Here is a 23,743-nt window from a genome sequence, read left to right on the forward strand (position 1 = left end):
TAGTTGGCAGATGTTAATTTTTCAAATCATTATGAACAATATGTATTACTCGTTTGTTCAATTTGCGGCACGTCATTCGACGATTACGCCTGAAACTGATGGATCGTTCTTCTTTTTATCACCCGCTAATCTTTTGCATTGCTAGCTTATTAGAAATTTGCAAAACATTAGAAAAATTGTCTTTTCAATTACAATTGCATTATTCTACAAGCCATTTAGGCAACTGTTTTGAAATTAAATTCAAGAAAAATAAATAGCCAGCTTGTATATATGAACACATTGTTTTAAATCATATGCTGGCTAATTTAATAGTCTCAATTCAGTTCATTGCATGATATAAAACTTTCTAATCACAGAAACAAATTTAAACAATTGAAACTAAACAGGCAAGTTTAAATGACCTAAATGAACGTAACATAATGTTTTTTTTTAGTTTTTCAGTTGGATGCGAGTAGAACAGGGCGAAGGATGTGATGTTTCTGCCGCTCTGTCGATTTGTTATCGAGTCCCTGATGTACGCTCTGTTCTTTTTTTGGAGGTGTTCTGATTGCTACTGATGTATTGCAATGATTAGCTGCTGCACTGTTTGTTTGGTTATTGCTTTGGTCTGTTTGCTTCTTCTTTTGTTAATGTGTTGTTGTTCATTGTTGTTAGTTAACTTATGTTTGTTTGCTTGTTTGTCTCTTAGCTGTTGTTGCTTGATGTTGTTTGTTGTTGTTGCATTGTTATCTTTTTTGTTGCAGTTTGTTTTGCTTTGCTTCCAAATATTTTGGTTATAAATATAAATTTGTATTCAATGCAGTACTGAGTTCTGGTTATTTGTTTGTTACATCGATTACTTTGTGGTGGTTAATTTTTGTTTTATAATAGTGTTTTATTTTAAAATAACAATGTAACAATATTACTGATAATTGCAATGAAAATATTGATAATGATGTGAATGACACGCAAAAATGCAAGTTTCTCAAAAAAATGTGAACAAAAGTTTGATGAAAAAACATAAAAACATAAAAAATTTTTCAACTTTTTTAAGCATTTTTGCAAAACTCATCAGATTTGTTGGCCAATGTTTGCTAATGTTTTGATAATCTAATAGCAATTGTGCATAAACGGATAAGGAGGATCTTAATGGAGAGGCGGTTGAGATTAACAATTAATTTTCCCTTTAAGTGTAGCTGGAGTGAGTGCCCCCCCTTCCATTCAGTTTTTCAGATTTTGGGCTGTATAATTAAATTGTCTTTTATTGTTATTTATTAGTTGGTTTTTATTTAATTATGTTGTGTTTTTCATGTTTTGTAACGTTTTTTTATATAAATTTTGAGTTTTTTTTATTTTTTGTTTCTGCTTTTTACTTTTAAATTTTTGATATCAATTTTAATATTTGTTACTTTTGCATTAATTTTTATTCATAAAGCTTTTTGTTGCAAAATTGAACAAAGTGTAAGCATTTAAATGTAGCAAAATTTTATTTTTTCGTAATTTCTTTCGTTAGTAGTTTCTTTTAACATTGCAAACATTTTTTCGCTCAAGAACATTCTCCAAATGTTAAAGGGCATCCTCTTTATATACGCTAATTGGTTTTTAATTTTTTTAAATGGTTTTGTCAGAGCGAAATTTCAACTGTTGATGTCATGTCAACGACAATACTAAATACAGCAATACATTGTTGTTTTTGCTGTTATTGTAGTAAATGTTATTTTTGATGTTATTGTTGATGTTATAAATGTTAAAGTTGATGAGTTTGCTTATAGTTTAGTAGTTGATGTGACAGGCAGAACATTTGTAAATTAGCCCTTATCTAATCGCGGAATCCCACAAACAAACACGCATACATGTAGGACGAACTGGTCGAGGTTCGGAAAATATAATACGAAAAAATCCGGACATGGCAGTTTGTAGTAAATTTGTTCAGATATATCTTACATTCATGATTGCACACACAGAGAATTTGTAAATTGGGTATAAAAACGTGTATAAAATATATCAAGCTACTTTCTGCATTTAGATGGAGTTATTTATACATTACCTAGATATGTATGTGTCAGTGCGTGTGTTTGTGTGTGTTTGTTTGTGTGTGTTTGTAAGTGTGCATAAATATAAACATATAAATTGGCGCTCCGAAGATAAAATATTTGTTATGTTACCTCTTGCTAATGTTTCTAATGTTTGTGTTTGTGACCACACAAAACTTTGGCAAATTTAACTCCGCGTTTTGTGCACATAATATTGGCTGATCACAATTGTTTGTTTTTATTTGCTTTGTCTTTAAACATATATTTCTGTTATGCTTGTATGAAATAAATTCAATTTAGAACGAGTTTGTTTCTGAATAGTGAAAAAATAGCAAGTATGTCAAAAAATGACGGAAATTTGTCGTGTTATATTTTAAGTCTATGTTATTTGCTGCATTGCGATTGTAGTTTTACGACAAGGCATTGTAATAAAATGGCTGGGAAACAATTAAGGCTGTTCAGTTTGACATTCGAAGTTGTAATGATTCTTTGAATTTTTATTTGCACAATGATGCTGGAGTATTGCCCAGAGTGCTCTGTTAAACATTTTGTCGTTCAATTTTTGTTTTTCATTTCTTCTGTAAACATTTAAACAATTATGCAACAGTTTTATAAAAATTATTACATTTCAAAATCAAATAATAATTAGGTATATATCTTTATATTAACATTCCACATTATATAAATTTGTTATGGTTTCAATTGACACGCATTCGTTCTATAATTTGTTAAATTTTACTTCCATTACCGGGTGATCATGCAATGGAAAACAAAAAAAATGTGTGAAATGTCCAATTTCATCTGCTGGCACAACAGACTGATTAGATTATTAATTAATTTTTAAGAAATGAAAATATTGAAAAAGGAGTAGCAGATGTTGCAAATACATATGTACATTGCGCAAACTTCCATGTTGATTGGCACACAGCAAACCAAACAAAAAAAAACATTAGTTTCAAACAGCAGCATGTATCTGTGTAACATTCAATCCATATCAAACAAGTATGAACAGTAGGCAGATACAAGTGATACAGATACGAGGTAGAAAAACGCATCAGCAATACTTACCAACCCCACCTACTATCAATACTTGTATATGCAATTGCGTTGCCCGTTGACAGATACGACTAGATTTTTGTGATTCATGTGCCAGATTAAATGCGCTGCTAAATCATATGTACGAACAAGAAGGAATTCATTTATTTAAAAAAAAATAAAACAAAATAAAAATAAATTTTATATTTCAAAACTAAAAATTACATTTATTATTATAAATTAACTAAAGTTTAAAATTATAAGTTAACTACAGTTTAAAATAAGAATAAAAACATCAGTTAGGCAAACTCAAGCAGTGAAACTAAAATAAATTATGTACTAACAAACAAACAAACGAACACTAGACGACAGACTGAACCTCGCCAACAGAACAGACTCACCTCATTCATTCATCACGACAAACGCGGGCGATAGATTCTCACGCTTGTCATGATGTTTTTGTTTTACTACTATTCCTTTTCAACAATTATTTATCCTAAACAACTATTTAAATTTCATTGTAAACTCTTGTTTAAAACCACAGTCGTGGGGTGAATATTTTGCAATAAATTTGCGTGAAGCATTTGTGATATTTTGTCTTCTCCATCAATATAACGATTCATGGGCGGATCTAGACAACGTTGACGGGGACAAAGTTTATGAAAATTTCAAAATTTCAAAATTTGACGAGGGAGCCAGGAATTTTGGCCAGTGTGGCCATGGCTTTCCCGCTTCCCCTTTCTAAGATCTGCTACTGTAACGAGACATGTATGTAAAAATAAAATCAATAAACACTTTTTATGCCACGAAAAATTTATAAAAAATATTAGTGGTAAACAAAAATGAATGTAAAAACTCTCTTCATTTTTGCAATGTTGATGGCGTTCAATAAAAAGATTTAATATGCCAATGCACTGAATGTTGAATCAAGAATTAAGCTATATGACTGGATGTTTGTCATCTTTTGAAAAAATGTTTTTCACCAAAATTGTTCCTGAAAATATAAATAAAGTATATAGTTGTAGTATATATTTGTAGCAATGCGTTGGGGTTTAGTGTTACATTTTTATTATAATTTAAGTTAAAATTCACAGAACCTCATTTAATTTTAAAATTAGTAAAACCATTTCAGTTTTTTTGGCACACGTAAAAAATAAAAAATAATATTCTCGCCCTGCCATAGTGGCAATAACAATAACATTACAATAACAGTAACATTGTACATCAGACAATGATCGCAACGATTAGATATAAAAAATATGATTGAATGGTTTTCAAAATGCATTGTGTTTCTGCAGTTACGTCTTGAGTGATATATATTGTTCATGTAAAAACATGTGAAAAAAAATTAAATTAGCAATAAAATGATGAATGATCGTAAGATAAATTTGTTTATTTTTTGTGAATTTTGTAGAGAAGGATTGATTAAAAATGAACGCAAGTTGGAATAATAGCTGAGGTTCTGTGCTGCAGTGGTCGTCCATCTTGGAGTTTTCAATGCCTGTATAAGTGTTGGTGGCGATTCTTATAAATACTGTAAAAAAATAACTAACGTAATGTAATTACTTATTTCAAAATGCAAAATATTTCATATTTCCTTAAATGAAAATGAAATAAAAATGAATTCAAGGTGCTGGATAACAATGCGCTTATGAGAACTTTTTTAATAATTATTATTTAATAATAATAATAATAATAATAATAATGAGGAGTCCGTATACAGTCACTAATCTGTTTTGTTAACTCTATAATTCTATAGAGTCTGTGTGGCTAAACTTTTCAAAACCACATCAAGTGACGAAGAAATTAAATACAGTAGTAAAGACAGAAACGATGGCGACAATATGGTGGCAACATCAAAGATGACGATGGTGGTGACGATGGCGAGGATGATGATGATGACGATGATGATGATGAGCGGGTGATTATGTTAATTTAATTCAGTTGACGTGTCATGGGCGTATCTAATGGTGAATCAATGAGGTGATTGTTCTTTTTTTATTGCCACCATAATCGCTATTGTCGTTGCTTGTCTTGTTATTGCCTTTGTTGTTGTCGGTATTGTTTCGTTGTATGATGTGATCGTTCTACGTGCAGTTGTTTGATGTTTTGACCGTTGTAACACGGTACAAGATGTTTTCTTAAATCATTATTTTTATTTAAAATATTTCAATTGTATGTTTAACAAATCAAACTGCTTACTCATTTTTTATCTCAAAAATTTAAATAGTTTTCAGATCTTTTGTTTATTTCAAATTTAAAAAAATATTTATCGTACAGGATTAATTTTAACTGCCTTTCGTATCACGTATTTGTTTGACTTGTTATATTGATGATAAAATATTCTGTAAATGTATTATATTAAAGTTTTATAGTCAGAAAATATATTTAGTTTTTCTTAGTTTCATTAATAAATATAGTATATTAGCACTAAATACATTTGTATTTGCAGTAAATTTATATGAGTCAATGATAAACAAACTGCTAATATAATTCAAAAATAGATATTCATTATTATTATTAATGTATCGCTCGCTCAACTTGTTTGCTCAAAAAACTGAAGAGTCACCTAGAAGAGGTTGTTGGTAATTTAGGAAGGAAAATTGTTGGCACGTGCGTAATGTGTTGGAAATAAAGCAAACAATATTTGGCGGTATCAATCTTTGCACATGTTCCAGAAATTGGCAAAATAATTTTATTGATCAGAAAAAACTGTCAGATTAAAATAAAGCTATAGATGAAATCTATTTATAGCCACTTTTACATTATTAAACGTTTCCACAGAGAAATGTTTTGAAATATCGAATCATTGGATCGATCGATCTTACACCTGTTAAATTATTTGAGCTATTTAGAGATGCAAATCAATATATTCCACGTGCATGTGACAATGTAACAACATTCTTACACAGCTATCTATGTGACACTTACATCAATTTCATATATTTATATAGGAGTTTAGAAATTAGCTGACAGTAGAACGTTGCAGGCATGCACGCACATGACGAGCTGTTAGTTCATCAAGTGCAGGTTTCTACTGTTTGGAAAGGAGGAAATACAACAACTTTTCAAAGCTTCTCTCCTGACGAAATGCTCTCCAGACATTCATGCTTCGACAACTTTTTGTTCCATTTCAACTCCAAGTAACGCATCGGTTATAAGCTTATATGTTGTTGTTTTTTCAATTTAGTTTATTATTTTATGAAAGTGTTAAGTTTGTTATGTCTGAATAAAAAGTTTGTCTATGGATACAAAACAAAACTTGACGCAGATATCGAAACAAAATTTATTCATCATATATGTTGCGTGATTAATTAATTTTCTTCAAGTTTTTATGATTATTAATCAAAATTTATTGCATGTCAGCAAAGTTATTTAGATTTCTGTTTAAATAGATACATCACACATGTATAAAGGGTGTATACATGTATGTGAAGTACTTTCACCAATAAACCAATATTGCTTGATTTTTAACTTGATGGGAACATATTAAAGAATTATTTATATTTCTAAAGTATTATTATTGTTATTACTCAAGTTATTCATTAAAAAAAACTGAGAGATAATTTTTAAAGTTGTAACATGCTTCCATTATAGTAATCGTAGTTAAAAAATACTCGATAGGAATCTAATCTGTCAGATATCTTCACATTCCTAATAGCAAAGTCTACAGGTGTCAATTTAAAAATTAAAATACAAATCAAAAGCATTTCGACGCTGGATCATTACATTCAACATTTACGATCCTTCTGTTAAATTGTTCATGTATGTCGCATTGTTTGAAAAATATAACTAAATGCTATATTCTTAGCAATGTTTTTTTTCTTCTACATAATTTTAAGAGTAAAAACACTAAAGAATTTTAAATCAACCAATGTGATCGGCTGAAAATTGTACAACACTTTTAAGTGTTTTTATATTAGATTAAAAAGAGGATGTAACTCTGCGATTGGAATGAAAATGGTAAATTTTAATTAATTCATTTTTTGAAATAAACAAATAAAAAACAAATAAATGTATGAAAATATTTCATTAACAACTCACAAACTGAAAAATAACATAAAACAGAGAACAAACAAAAGAATGGCTGATTGTTTGACAGCTACATCGGCAGAGAATTTACTCAACTTTCGCATTCACTCCAACACAACTACATTTCTGCATTTTTTAGGTAGCCAAAATTTGCAATTTAATTCCACTTAATGCTTTTGATCACTCATTCTTTACCAAACTTTTTGATTTGAAGTACATTTCATTAAAAATAACCAGAATTTCTTGAAGGCAAACAGCATTACAATTCTATAATAATATTTTCAGTGGCGGAACTGGACTATGTTGACGGGTGCTCAAAATTAAAAAGTTTTAAGATTTAGAAATTTGACTGTGAGGCCAAAAAATTAATCAAATGTTTGCGAGTTTTATTAATTTTTAATTTAAAAAACTATTCCCAACTGGAGACATTGGCCTGTCTTCTCCCCCCCAGACCCGGTACCGCATTAGATCCGCCACCCTGAATATTCCCTTAATAAACTGTTCAAATAACAGTGAAAAATATACAACAACCTGCATTCTTTGAGTTATGCGTCACGGCGTTGTCATAAAATAAACACAAATCAATCCACCTCATTCACAATGGGCCACACACATTCTAGAAGAAATTTATTTGACTTATAGAGGAGGCATTTATTTATAAGGACCTTGTCAAGGATCATTAATTTTCTATCAATGAATTTGTGTTCATTGTCGTCGTCATCACCATCTGCATCATCATCATCGTCGTCGTCATCATCATCGTCATAAAAGAAATCTGCCCAGATGGTCGCTTTGTTACTTTCCATTCGTCAGCTATGACCTTCAATGAAGCCCTTTCAAATACTTTGAGATTGAAACTAATCAGAATCATTTGTTTATGGGCCTTACCGTTCATTTTGTTTCTGTTTTAAAAAGTGAATAAAGTTTTTTAGAATGCAAGTGCAGGTACATATATCGTCAATGTTACTTTAAAATTGGAAATATACTGCTTAGTTATGGCAATAATAAATGCAAGCAAATGCACACATGTGCATTTGCTTGCCATCTTTCAAGAAATTATTGTTAAATATAACAGCGAAGCTAGTGGTCGGTAACGTCGTTTTGTCGTTCACATTATTTTAAAGTCGCTTTTGAAAATTATTGTTAAATAAGGATTATGGAGAATCAGCCATATATGACACAGAGACACAAGCATTGGAGATTGTGTATCCACTTTTTAGGCTTTAAAAATCAATTTTCCAATAATGATTCTTTTGATTACGGTAACTATTAATATATTTATTTACATGTATAATTACTAAAGATTTGAATATTCGAAATGTAACAATAAGCTTCCGACAATAAAATAGTGCTTTTGTGGCAGTCTGTTGAAAAAATAACTCCAACTTATCTAACAACTTCCCGTTCAATCAACCTTTGAAGGGAGAAAATTTTCCACCATTACAAGTACCTGTGCGGCACAGCGGATGTTATCAAACATGTGAACGACAAGTAAAAATCAAGTAAACGTTTGAGGAGGACAAATGTCTTTGTGGCAGTTGTAGTGTGGGCGAGTGTAACGGTGTCACTCTGTAAGCCAGTTAAACGTAAATGTTTTTTATTACATTCATATGCGTTAGAAGCATTTTTTGACCATAAACTAAAGAGGCTATTTATTAAATTCTACGTTTGAGAACATTAAAAAATAGCTGGTTCAAAAAGTTCTAAGTAGCTTTATTGCTGTTGGAAAAACTGTTCTTGTTCAATTTTGCTTACTTTGAAAACCTTACAAAACTTACTTTTTTATTGTGTTGTGAATCAATTTATTTTTGAAACTCATTTCCAGATACCAAATCATATAAATACTAAATACATGAAAATATTTTTTGTATGAATATGAGTAGAAACATGAACACTATGAAACATATAGCAATACAAACATATACCCATATTCTAACAGGTCGATAAATACGTATTGCATGACACATAAACACAAACGAAAACGTGCACATTGCTTAAATAATCTACGGTCTACAGGTGTAATACTTCCAAGTCTATACAAATATGACGACGTCCATAAAAATGAGATTACATAAACTCACCAATGCATGGAAAAATTGAGTAAACATTTTATTGATCAGAAAATTCACAAAGTTTAATCTCTATCACATTTTTTTTAGAACATTAGGCAAAATATTTCAGACATTCATTCATGTATATATTCATTTATTTATCCATGAATTATTCAAAATTGTTCGTTTTAAATTTTTTTAAATAATCATTCAGATACATCTCGCATATATAAATGTTTATATCAATCTAATTATTTATTTAGTTCAATAGATTCTGTGATGTAATCACTACGTTTGCCATTTGTCGCCGATTATCAACTAAAGATTAATTAATTAATTAATGATTGAGGAAAGGTTTATCAAATCCATTCCTTTATTTACATTCGCAATAATTTGTTATCCAGAATGCTATTGTAAATGATGCGTGGTTTATTGATTACGCAATGAGCTGCGTTGGAAATGTTCATTTATTACGTTAATTCATTCACGCCTCTCTAATTTTATATAAGATGTTGTTGGTACGTATAACGAAGACATGTTGTGATGCAAACTAATATATATTTTTTTTTCTTAGTAAAATCATTTTTCATGATTTATTTTTTAAATTCATTTTAATAGAAAAAAAAATTTTGTACTTGTAAAGAAAAAATTGTGTTGATTATACAACATCCTTGAATAGGTTTTAATCGTACACCGGGGCGTTTAGGTTCAATTGTATAACATATAAACATACACATACATACATCTCTATATGTATATACATTGTATATATATATATAGAGAGAGAGAGAGAGAAAGAGAGAGAGAGGGAGAAAAAAGACAGAAAGAGAGAGATTTAGTGTGACAAGTGATATGTATTTAACGTTACTCCAAAGAACGTACTTTATGGTTTTCTGTTAGAAAATTTATGACATTTTGTGTGTAGGGTAGAGTGAAAAGGGGCCGATAACGACATTATTAATAGCGCTGTACCTCCGCGTCGACTCGATCATATAAATTTATTCCTGCGTAATATCGCGAATGATGATGCCTGTATATAAGTAAATGTTTAGCACTGGAGTACCTTGAGATGTGCAGCTCACGTAAAATATATGAAAGTGTACATGTGCTTTTGTATCAGGCGGTTGTATTAAGAAAATTATGCTTGCGTTGTGTGCATGGAAAAGTGTCTTTTTGTGTGAATTTTGTTAGAAGAAGCATCGTGTCCCGCCTGAGCAAGTAACAAGAGACGGACGAGTATTTTAAACGTTTTAAAAACATTTGATGAGATAGAACCGCTGGCAAGAAGAATGAAAGTGCATAACAAATTGGGTGGAGATGTGTTGAAGAATTTAAATAAAGACAGATTTATGGAAGGTTATATATATTTCAGTTGCTACATGAACAAATTTACACGAAGTGCAAAGGTCACAAAAAAACTTCATACAACAAAATACCTTTGAAAAGAAAATACGCAGCGTTCTATACTTTACATACTTAAATGCGTTAAGTAAATGATAATTCATGTTTTAACATTTCTACAACATTATAAAAATTCAAAGCACATCTTTCAATAATTGATCAAGAAATTTCTCTCTCAAAGTTACAATCGTATTACAAACAATTTTAAAATTAAGTCAATACACCAAACACTTCCCATACTTTAATTCATCAAGTCTTTTCAAGCAGTAAGGAAAAATTGAAACATGCGAAACTTATGGGAGAAACATGGTGATGAGTATGCAGAATCCAATTCGCGAATTCAAATAAAACAGGAAAAATTTTAAATTCATTGCTTCAACAAAAAAAATCCATCTATCGACACTTTTTCATTTTAATCTGAATCACGTTTGTATGAATAACTTTCATCATTCACAAAGATTACTACCTTACCACCGTTCTATCGAATTAATTCAGTAATACAATTTTACCAGAGAGCAGTTAAATTAAAAAATGTGAATAATCTTGACAAAATGTAAACATGTTAAGCAATATGTATTTTACAATTGAACAAGATGGGTAGAGAAATAAATGGATGAAAAAAATAAAATACGTTAAATGCAGTGCACAAAAAAGGTAACACTCAATTACTCTATTTAGAGTTGAAGAAAGCAGGCGGCTGACTTACTAACTTGATGGATGTGCAATGTGGATATTCCTTCAAAATCTATCCTCCTTTGCAATAAACAGAGTGTACGTGTACCTCTGTGTTTGTGTGTGTACGTTTGTGTACGTACCTGTTTGTGCGCTTATGTCTGGATGTGTTGTATATGCCTCAGTGAACCTACGCGTCTGTGTGTGTTTGTGTATTTTATTTGTGTAGATGTGAATGATTGGGTGCTTGTATATGTATGTGTGTGTGTGCGTGAGTCTATGCCTTTATTCTATGAACTAATGATTTGTTCAACAGCTTTACAAACTTCCAATGTTGGCAAGTGCAATGCATTTTTTAAAGGAATGTATTTTATTTGTATATTTGCGAGATTATTTCATTTTTAAAATATCAAAAACAAATTAATAATTTATAAAGCCTGTAGTGGCAAATAAGACAGAATTGTATTAGCAACATTAATAACTTGCTAGCAATTCCGTAAATTTTATTATATAATATTTATTATTAATACTTCGTAACATTATAATATGTACATTTCACTCGTCGACGAACGTCTTCGATCGAACTGCATTTCGGTTTGTGGCATTAAGTCTGTACGTTTGCGTTTTTATATGCTCTGACTGGTTTCATGCACAACACACTATACTATAAACATGTATATATATATATATATATATATGTGTGTGTGTGTGTGTTTGCGTGTGTATGTGTGTGTGTGTGTGTGGTGTGTGTGTGTGTGTAGACATATGCGTGCCAGTTTGTGTGTTTATTGAAGCATCATTAACCGGTCAACCCACATCCAGCACGCTCTTAATTAGATTTTTTTCATTATTTGAAAACGTTCCTTCTGTTGAGCGTTTTCCAGTAAATGAAAAATAAAATTTGCGACATATTTTAAATTTGAATCTTATTATAAAAAAATACTATTCGTATATGTGTTCAACCTAGATTATAGATTTTGGAAATAAAAAAAGTTTTTGAAAACAAAGTACAATCTAAAATCTAACAGAAATTTGTTCAAAATTAAATGTGCTTTGTTTATTTCTTACTTTCTTGACTTCAAAGGAAAGAATACATCTCAAATATGCATCAATCGTGCAAGCAACCCAAACGCGGAAGATTCCACGTTGAACTTATAAAAACCTACATCGTCAATTTCAGATTTACAACTCCACTCAACCATTTGAGGCAGTTGTAAACGAGAACATTTACGAGCAGTTCTATTTTGTTTATCTTTTTGTACTCCGTATTAGAAAAATTTATAATACACAAAATTATAATTAATAATGATTATTATGTTATGTTAGAAATGTGCTCAATGCAGATTTATGAGCCAATGAATTTAAAATTGAAGAAAACCAAACATTAAATTTCATCTTAAAATATTGAAAGATTTAAAGACAAAACTCGAAGTTATGTGCGTGTATGTCGGCATGTTGTTCAAAACTACGGCAAACAACCCTCAATTGCACAAACATATGCACGTATATTGAAACCATTTCAATGCAGATCTGATGTTGCTCCGTCTCGTGTTCCATTGATGACAATCTGCAAGACGAAACGCCCAACAAACACGTGACACCACTCCTATATTGGCACGCGTAAGAAATTTTCAAAGGATCAAAAACTCACAGACTTCTATTGAGTAGAGAAATCTTTTTATGTTCGATCGATAATCGAAACTGCTTATTTCAAAGCCATCTACATAAAAAGATTTTTTTGCAGACATCAGGCAACGATCCACCAGACAAGTAAGGAATGCATTTTCCACACAATGAATCTGCAACACAATACAATAGATACCTCTTTCCAACGTTTCAACCATCTCTATCTATCCCTCTACTTAGCACAATCTCCGCAAAGTATAAAATAGAAACATAACAATTTGGAAAACAAAACATGCATTTATTTATTCCTGGGCACATACAATCAGTCATCAGTTACTTGTAATTCAGGATGTCGCCAGTTTGTTATACATATGATCGTTATTTCTATTGAAGAACATAGGCAATAGACATCCCGTTTCGTCCGTTGATGTGTCTAAAGTCAACTGCATTTGATAAACAAGCCATGCGCAGTTGCAGAACATATTTTTATAATGATTGTTATGTTCATTTTCTTCTTTCTGCATGTCTTCTAAAAACATTTCAAAGTTTTTATCTTCTATTTGGGCGCAAGCTCTATTTAGTTTGTCCTAGTAAATTTATTTCATCAAATGCTTATTATTTATTAAAATTTTCTTATTAACCTGTGAGCGGTGTAGCAAAGAAAGGCCGCGGTTAGGGCATCATTTTATAAGGACGAATTTTTCAGTACTGTTTAAAAAATATACTAAAAAACTTTTATTAGAATTTTCTAACAACAATAAAAATCAGATAGAATATAAACAAAAGTACTTTTAAGCAGGTTATAAATTGTTCGTTGAAATTTAGTTGAATTTGAAATATACTGTCTTTGAAAATTTTATTTAGAAAACTATGCGAAAAATAAGTTTTTTGTATAAGGCACAATATATATAATTTTAGCCAAGAGGCGCAAATGACGGATTTGCTAGGGCAAATTTTATTGTCCCTATCCAATATTTAAAATTAAATATATATTTATTTAATCATTAATTTGAAAAATAAAACTATGCGTGCATAGAGTGAAAACCTAGAAAAACTTGCTGAACCTAGTTTGTTTTAGATTTGTGTTAGCGTGCTTGTTCGCGAGTATGCACTCGTGTGTCTTCTGGATGTTTCTTGTATGCCATTTCTCTATTGTTTGAATTCGTGAGTTATAAATTAATCTTTTTGTCTTAGGGCAGCCGTACAAGTTCGTTAAAGTACCGTACGTTGAAAAGGAAGATAAATATAACGTCGATGATGATAACTCTGATGATGATGATAACTTTGAAGATGACGGTTATGATGGTCGAAACGACCACGTTAATTATGTTACGTACAATTCAACTGAACCTTAAATTCACGAATATTTGTTAGTTTATGTGTGCTTGCGCGTGTGCGTTTTTGTGCACGTGCGTGTATGCTAATGCATGTGTGTATTTGCGTGCGCGCGAGACTAGCAGACAACAAGCATCCGAAAATAACGTCTGTTGACATTGGGCCGTTCGTTTCGTAACCGATTTCATTTGGTCGTCTGCTTAAGTTAATCACGTGACCGCCTTTCATTGTCCACCTGAAGGCCAGTAGGCATAAACATGTGTATGGTGTATGTTGTAGTGCTTGTATGTGTGCGTGTGTGCGTGTGTGTGTGTGTGTGTGCGTGCGTGCGCGTTTGCATGCATGTTGTAACGTTTGCAATATTAAAACCAAATAAATATCCACGCATGAGTGTATGTTTGAATTTTTGTGCATGCATCTGTACAGTGGATCTTGCTAATAATTTTTGTCATTTTTGGAGTGCTTACGCATGCTTCCTATTGCATTAGCTTGGAATTTTGTAATGGTTTCTTGTTTATTTACGATGTTCGTATTAACATTTTTTTCAAACATCATAATTGTATATCGATATAAATAACTATATTTATGTTGGATCAAATTTTGGATTATTTTTCTCACACGTTATCTTATATTTCATTCAAATGCCAAAAAATCAATATTCATGTTTAAAAATTTTTCGGCAGTATCTCGTTTTGATTTACAATCATCCTCCAAAAGAAAAAAATCTGTTAGTGAGAAAATTTCAAGGTGAAAATCTAAAAACTTTCTGTAAGTACACATAACAAAATGCACACAAAAAATTAATGAAAATTTTTTTTGTTATTATTCTCTAAAAAAACATAAAACCTGACTGGTGCAGAAACCGTTACAACTTGCAAGACATCATTATAAAATGATAACGGAATTATAGCGGGAAATAAACAATAAGCGAAACCATGGCAGACGTGTTCAAGATCATACACGTACACAAAGCAAATTTTATATTTCATTGCGCGTTTCTATAATAAACGTGCTGTTGTAATATAATTTAACGACATCACGAACCCTGCTAACATCAAACCGTTCAATTCTAACGCTCGTAAAATTCCCGCCCTTTTCAAATTCTCGTAATGTATTTTCTGCCATTTCTTTTTATCTTCCATTCGTGTTTGTCTTGTTTTTTTTTCTATTATTTTGTTTTTAAATATTCTTGTAACTTTTTTGTAAATTGTTAATCCTTCATTCATTCATTACTACATTTATTATTAACCGTAAGAGAATGGCGTTTATTTATTTTATTCAATCAGTCTCATATTTTTTAAAAAAAATTTACGTTCGGTGATGGACGATCATAGATGCAGAGATGCAGAGCAATATTTCAACATTTTTAGAAATCTGGAATTAATTGCAAAATTAATTGCCAGGATCCTCGTTCATAATGAAGTTCATGCAGCAATTACAATTTTACCAGACAACTGGAAGAAAAATCGCGAGCTAGTTAGTCTTGGTTTTTTCAATCTACCTATTTTTAATAAGCTGCTTGTATTTACGTTGCTTGTCGGTAAGGTCGAAGGTTGGAAGCCTTATGCAAATCATTCTCTATTGTTCTACAATTGTTTATTTGACTAATTTTATAGACAGCGTTAATTATTTAAAAAAATTTAATACAAGAGAAAATTTTTTTCGATCATTGGTAAAAATCGATCATGATTTTGTGTCTTGTAATGTGACTATTAACTACCATGCTGTTTTTAGCCCGAAATTTGTGGAAAAAAACCTCTGAACTGAAATTGAGCTAATTGAACTAAATTAAACTGATCAACCCCATCAAATTAAACTTAATTGTTTTATGTTTCAAATCTGCGAAACTCTGCAAAACGAGGAAGTTTCACAGCATAAAGAATGGATAGTTGACATTGAGGAACTCCGTGGAGCATGATGTAGAGCGCTGGATCCTCGACACACTCATACATCTCACCGGGAATAACAACTTAACCACATTCCTCGCTCGCGTTAAACGTTATTCATTCAACGCACGCACTAAAAGCGTCACTCCCACGTATAAACTAGGTCTAAGCAATCATTTCATGTTTTATTCTTTTTATTCTTTAATTCCGTTTTTGAATTTCATATAAATTTCAAAAGTTTATCTGTGAAATTAACAACATTGTCATTCTGAATATAATTCAAAGTCGTAAAATTGAGATGAATGAAATTTTGTCGTGCAGTGCTGTAGCCAGAAATTTGTTTTTGATGAGAGCCTGAGTTTTTGAAAAAAAAATTGTACCCATTTTTCAGTGTTTTTCAAGAAAATTAACCAAATGTTACTGTCGTTGTAAGGATTGACACAATTTCTAGTTGAAATTTATATAGAGTTGTTCTTAAATATAACCTTAGCCCTAACTGCAATTTTTATTGTGGGTAGCTTCTGTCCCAAAGCTTTCCCAACTTGCTTAATGCTCCTGTTTCTATGAAACTTTGATGTGAAGAAAAGACGGAAAAATTTGCCAGTTAGCAGATTAAATTAAACCAAACTAAATTACAAAATTTAAATAGTTCAAACAGTAATTCAATCTTTGGTATGAATATTACCATAAAAAAAATTTGTACATATTTATGATGATCAAAACTGATATGGCTAACACAATTCAAAAATGTTTGAGGTGGACCTTGAAGGATGTCTGTTTGAAGATTAGAATCAATCAATTATCAAATTATACCGTGCATTTCTACAACGCAATGACACTCTAGCTTGTACATGTTACATTGACATCGCTAAAGATTTTCATCTGATTGAACCAAATAAAAGTTTAAAATAAAAATTAAGGTGGAAAAGTGAACCGATTTTAGTATAGCTAAATGCATAACTTTCTTGGGGTTTTCTTTGTCTGTATTCACCTAACACTTTGTAACTTACAGGGTTAGGTCACGAGTCACAAACATATCTGGTGCTAATCCTTAAATGTATGTGTGTATCTCTCTTTCTGTGTCTGTGTCTGTGTATGTCTGCAAGCGAGTGAGCAAAAAATATTGTAAGTTATTACCTTATTACCATCCGACATAGGTAATTTGTAACGCTAATGGTTACCGAAAGAGTCACAAATACTCACGTTACTCGCATATTAGCCTAGTGTATCACTTCTCGCTCGTTAAATCAGTTAACTACCATTCTATATACGTGTTTGTAGCAAATATAAGTTTATGCAACATTCACAATTGCACGATATACATATTCTCCCATTGTACCACATACCTCTCAGGTCATGGTTGTTTCTACGCTTCTAATCAATAGATAAAAGATAAAAACAATTGTACGCAGCAAAGTCCACTTTTAAATTGGTGTAAATAGAACTTCACTGAAATGTGAAATCGAAATCAAAAATGATAATTTCTTACGATTTATACAATGCCTCGTTCGTTTTACATAATTTGTTTAATTAGTGTAGCAGTTCTAAACAGGAGTTTAGTTTCAGTTGCAGGTGTCACTTTGAACTTAGGGGGCAATGATTGGAGGTTGGAACAAGAAAGTGCTGGCAGCACCACCTCCAACATTTCAGGTAAGTTAATAAGTTTTGTTTCTGTGTTAATAAATTACATTGCAGTTGTTTGTTTTCAAATTAGAATTTAATATTAAATTCCTTTTAAAATTTATGTTCAACTTCTTAACTTTACATTAGAATTAAAATTTGTCTATTAATTAATCATTAATTATTTAGAATTTTAAATAGAATAAAATAAAAACAAGAAATTAAGTGCTGATTGAGATTGATTATTGATCATTCAAAATTTTAATTTATTAAAACAAAAGTTATTTGAATTTTATTTAATTGAAATAAAAACTAAGTGTCAGCAAAAGTGCCAGGTGAAGTTCACCTAGCTCTATTTGAACATGGCCTCATTGAGGATCCACTCTACAGGTACAATGATGTGGAGAACAAATGGGTGGCATGGAGTAATTGGACTTATTCTAAACAATTTAATGGTTTGGTGTGTTAATACATTGTACTTAAACTCTATTACTTTTAAGCTTTTATCTTCTTTGATTTAAATTCACACTCACACATATATATATATGTGTGTTTACTTAGTTGCCTGACATATCGTTATCAGCTTATTTTTGTTGAAAGTTAAACAATTTAGATAGATGATAATATATTTCAAAAATGAGTCAAGATGATTGACTTGGTTAAGATGTTGTAATAGTTGCTATCTTTATCTCAACATCACTCAATTTTAGTCAGAAGTTTAAATTTGAATTTGTGATAAAGATGTATTCAATTAAAGATGTAATTATTACTAACAAAATTAAAAAAATAACAGTATCAAATGAAGACCTAAAAAGTCAGCAAGTTGATTTGGTGTTGGAAGGGTTTGATACAGTGGCAGAAGTTTTTCTAAATGGACAGAGAATTGGCACGACACGAAATATGTTCAGAAGATATGTTTTCAATGTGAAACATTTGTTGAGGGTGGGTAAAATATTTTTCTTCAAACTTTTGTTTCTTATGCTTATCTCTGTTTCATCCTGCTCATTGTGGCATATTACAAACAATTGACTGTGAACATTCTTTAGATGTTGTATGATGATAGTTTACAAAACATTACAATAGAAATTAAATCTTGAAATGACTTTGTTAGCATAAATCTTAATTGTTAAAAGTTGTTCAACCCATATAAGATTTATTATGTTTAATTATATTAACCATTCAACACGAGAATGATGGGTTATGACATAAAAGCCAAATATTTTCCCACCAGTCGTCGACATGTAACTTGCTGGCCATCAAGTTTGTATCTCCAGTTTGGTACGCCCGCCAAGAGGCAATTAACTACCCTTACAGAGTGCCACCTGAATGTCCACCTGATGTCCAACATGGTGAGTGTTCGTACAATTTCATCAGGAAGGCTGCTTATTCGTTTAGTTGGGACTGGGGACCTTCGTACCCTTCTCTTGGTGTTTGGTTGGTTGGTTGGTTGGTTGGTTGGTTGGTTGGTCGGTTGGTCGGTTGGTCGGTTGGTTGGTTGGTTGACCAGCTGGTTTGTATGGTGGTTGACCAGTTGGTTGACCAGCTAGCTGATTGGTTGGGAATGTTCATTCTGTTTATTGGTTTTGTTGGTGGATTTTTAACAAATTACTTTGAATTAACAATTTTTTAGTTAACATTTAATTTGTTTTAAGTTTTTAAGAAAAATATGATCATGTTTTTAAATGTGTTGAAGGAAGAATTTGTACCTGAACATGTTTGATTATGCATCTCTAGAATATGTTACCTGTGAAACTGTAGTAGGTTTGTGCAATTGTTATAAATTTATTTTTCTGTGAATTTTTGTGTAAAAGATAATAAAATTTTGTTTGTTTAGAATTTTTTGTTCACCATAATGTATCACTTCATCTGATTTAAATTGATTCTTCCTTATAACATTTTTCAAAATAATGTTTTCAAGATAATAACAATTGGAGATTGCAAATCAGTACATTTCTGCTGGTTTCTGGTCAGTCATTTGGCAAATCATTGAAAGTGATTGTTTCAATCTCTCAACTTAATGTCACTTATGAAGAAATTGTCGTTCTGAGAGCTATCCATCAAAAACATGATGTCAACTTATACTTTGTTAGTTTCTGCTTACTTATATTTAAATATTTAACATTTCAAGTTTTCTAGATTACAAAATTTTTGTATCTATTATTTTTTGATTTGTTTAATAAATTCAATTTTTTCTCAAAAAATTTTTTTCAAAAGAACTCCTCATCGATAAAAATGTGGTGGCCTTATGGCATGGGCGATCAGGTGTTGTACGCTGTCGTCGTCCGACTGGTGGTAGAATATCCTCAGTTGTTTGAGCTTGGTAAGAACATTTACGGAGCATATTTTATTGTTTTGAATTGTTCACGCAAGAAATTATATTTCATTTGTTGCGATATTTTCAATGAGTTTGAGTTCTATAAGGTTAATTTATTTTTAATTTTTCATTCTTAAACATTACATCATTAAACTTATCTTACACAAACTGAACTAATATCATCCAAACTGAGACTGCATTAAACGCAAATTAAATATTTTAAAGGTCAGTCAGTTGTTCATAAGGAAGGTGATCATGAACCTGACCTTGAACTTGACCTCCAGTCTCACTTTGAACTTGACAGCAAGATGATACGTATTGGGTTCAGGACTGTTGATTTGGTGCAAGATTATGTTCAAGAGGACAATGGTTGGATGGACTTCTTTTTTCAAATATGGAAACATTTTTTAAAAATAGTTTTTAAATTATGCAAAATTTCATTTGGTTTAAACTGCACATTGTCATTATTAATTTTAAAAATAAATAAAATAATCATACATTTTAAACAACTGTACTAAGAGTGATAATGACAATACATTCGTCATACAATTTCCATGCCAGTAATTTTTTATTTACATTCTATTATTTTATCTTATTGCCTATTATTTTCTAAAAAATTTTTTTTTGTGTTTTCTTATTTTTTCTTATTTTTTTACATCATTTCACGAATCTTACCATATTTTTCAGGTTTGACATTTTACTTCTCCATCAATAATCAGCCCCTGTTTTTGAAAGGTTCCAATTGGATACCAATGACAAACTTCCTGACCAATCAAACATCAGATGAAGCTGATTGGCTGCTGAGGTCGGCCATCGAAGTTAATATGAATGTGTTGAGAGTCTGGGGCGGAGGGGTTAGAAATGTTTTGCTGTCATTCAGCTGATCGTCATTGTCAATTAAGTTTTTGAAATTAGTTATAAACCACTTATCAATATTTTACGTTGTTGACTGATTGAATAATTGACTAATTGTTAGGTTCACAAATTTCTATTTACTCTTTTTCGTTCATTTTATGAGTGTTTAATTGATGAAATGGTTAATTGCTTAATTAAATTGATTGTTTTGTGCCTGTTGTCTGCTTGATTTGCATTAAAACTTCAACTTTGAAAATTACAACATAGGTCTACGAAACTGATGAGTTTTACCAGAGGGCTGATGAATTGGGTATTGCTTTAATTGTGTTTATATTACAAATATTTGTAAAAAATAATAATATATCGTTTTAGTTATTCGCAGTTTTGTGATTGAGCTTGTTTTGAAAAAAGCAGGAAAATAATGTTTTGCGTAACAACGCCAGGCATTTTGATATGGCAAGATTTCATGTTTGCGTGTGCCCTTTACCCTACCAACCGGATGTTTCTCGATGACGTCAGACTGGAGACTATACATCAAGTAGTTCCCTAATTTCAGAATGCACCTTGTTCAATTTTGTATTTCAATGTTACAAATTTTCTTTCAAATATTGAAATGTTGGTAAATGGATTATTGCAAGGTTCGCCGACTGAAGCATCATCCATCCATCATCATCTGGTCAGGCAACAATGAAAATGAAGGCGTTCTTGCTAACAATTGGTTGGTTGATTGGTTTGTTGGTCGGTTGGTTAGTTGTTTATTCGATCGACTGGTTGGCTGGCTGGCTTTTATCAGTAAAATTCACAATAGGATTCATACCTATAATTGAATAGAATCGATTAACGCCAAGCAATGTTTCTTTTTTATTGGCACTTGAAGTTAAATATTCATTAATTATTTATTTTCATTTTCAATTTGTTTCTCAGCATTAGTGAATAACCGAACAACCTGTTTAAAATTATTTCTCAAAATTGAAGGTATGGAATTTCTGACGAGGACTTCCCGATGTACAAATCCGATTATGTGAAGTTGTACGTTGACGTCATTCGTGACGTGATATTGCATGAAGACATGAGCAGGCCGTACATTTCATCCAGTCCCACCAACGGACTGCAAACCATGAAGGAAGGCTGGGTGTCCAAGAATCCACAGGACGTCAGGTTTGGGGACAGTTAGTTATGATGGAGACAGAAATAAATTTTGAAGTTTGCATGTGAAAAAGTTTAATTTAAAGTAACGTAACTTGTCGGGAAATAATATAGGGATGGTTTATAACAAAATAAAATGTGAAAATATCGCTTGCTTCACGTGAAGTTCATTTCTACAACTACACAATGGACGGATGGCAGCCTGCCTTCTACCTGAAACCTCGCATGGCATCCGAGTTTGGATTTCAGTCATGGAGTTCCGCCGAGAGTTTGTTGGACGTGTCAAGACCGAAAGATGATTGGAAATTGATGGGGGAGTTCGCTCTGCACAGGCAACACCATTCCAACGGTTAGTTAATGCTCAACAGGATTGTGAAGTTCAATTAAAATTTGGTTTATATCACACAAGCTCTCATTTCTGCGAAAACGTCGTAGATGTTATTTCTTTTATTTTATTTCACAGGGGAAAAAGAAATATTTTATGAAATAAATCAGCACATGGAATTCAACCTAACTTCCAAAAACGACACAGAACATTTTATTCATTATGTCTACCTTAGTCAAGTAATGATGTGATACCTCAATGCTATGTTGCACCATTCATTCTTATGTAACACATTCTTATATAACACATCATTTAGTGTTACTGTTAAATGAATGAAATGTTAATATCATCCTTCTTAACAACTATCAATCACGATTCTAACGTTTATTTATAATCATGCCGAGTGAGTGGATCATCGTAAGAAAATTTCAACACCAGATCAACCAAGCGATGAGTGTGAGAGCGCAGGTTGAACATTACAGGAGGAGTGCATGTCGTATTCATCTTCATCGTTCGGCACACGGTACGATTGAGTTCGCTGATAATATTAACTATAATGAGGAAAATGATGATGATGGTTCTTGATGGAGATGATGATTACGATGGTGAAGATGATGATTACGATGGTGAAGATGATGCTAATGATCTTTACAATCTGCTTTAAAATATGTTGATATATAAATTATTTAAAAGAAACACTTAAAAGCATGCAATATTATCAAACGGAAATTTTTTTTCTTAATGGCATAACATCTTTGGAGTAACTAAAAAGTGAATCACCTTCTTGCTTAGTTGGCCTGTGTGGCGATGGTGGAACTATGGGAGCACTGTATTGGCAGTTGAATGACGTCTGGCAAGCACCAACCTGGTCATCTATCGGTCTGTAGTAGTCGAATGCTTTCACTTCATTGGATGGCACTGCTGCATCCTTTAATCTTTTTGTCTCGTTTATCCATTTATGTTGTTTTTTTTAAATGTTTTATATTTAGTGTCGTGTAATTTTATTTTGTTTTTATTATAACACATTGTATTACGTTTGATCACGTTACGCTGTGTTATGTTAAGATTAGAATGATGAGGTTAGGATGATGGTGACATTTGTAGGTACAATGGTGATATAATTCAATCTCGCAACAGAGCATAATGGAAAGTGGAAACTCCTTCATTATTATGCCAGGCATTTTTTCAGCAGCTATCTCATCTCGCCTGTAATTAGCGAAGAAGTCCTGAATGAAAATGGCAAGAAAGATGATGTTATCCAGTTTTACTCCATTATCGACCACATGTATTTAGATGAGGTTCTGCACAACAGTTCAAATCTTACCTTAACAGTGTCTTGCTACCAGATTGAACTATTTTACGTTGCAAAAATTTGGACCTTTCCATACGATCAAGTTTTTATTAGAAATTTTTTAAGTTTTTTTTTATGCTAA

General features: G+C 31.5%; 2 protein-coding genes across 2 annotated transcripts; one reads left to right on the plus strand and one right to left on the minus strand.

Moving 5' to 3' along the window:
• Positions 1-13,173: 13,173 nt before the first annotated feature.
• On the minus strand, positions 13,174-15,306 carry HELRODRAFT_160555 (hypothetical protein; the record flags this gene model as incomplete). The annotated part of the gene is made up of 3 exons (XM_009017507.1): positions 13,174-13,416; positions 14,312-14,399; positions 15,209-15,306. The coding sequence occupies 3 exons, from the start codon at positions 15,304-15,306 to the stop codon at positions 13,174-13,176; spliced, it is 429 nt and encodes a 142-aa protein (XP_009015755.1).
• A 2,686-nt stretch (positions 15,307-17,992) lies between these two features.
• On the plus strand, positions 17,993-23,743 carry HELRODRAFT_64903 (hypothetical protein; the record flags this gene model as incomplete). The annotated part of the gene is made up of 17 exons (XM_009017508.1): positions 17,993-18,125; positions 18,464-18,612; positions 18,902-19,108; positions 19,368-19,431; positions 19,589-19,740; positions 19,885-19,950; positions 20,269-20,353; positions 20,672-20,838; positions 21,107-21,149; positions 21,283-21,380; positions 21,478-21,557; positions 21,815-22,008; positions 22,152-22,334; positions 22,449-22,549; positions 22,749-22,806; positions 23,103-23,189; positions 23,448-23,743. Coding segments are annotated over 17 exons (2,163 nt in total), but the record flags the coding sequence as incomplete, so codon positions are not given.

The sequence above is a fragment of the Helobdella robusta genome (assembly GCF_000326865.2).
Source record: "Helobdella robusta unplaced genomic scaffold HELROscaffold_2, whole genome shotgun sequence".
NCBI classification, from domain to species: Eukaryota; Metazoa; Annelida; class Clitellata; order Rhynchobdellida; family Glossiphoniidae; genus Helobdella; species Helobdella robusta.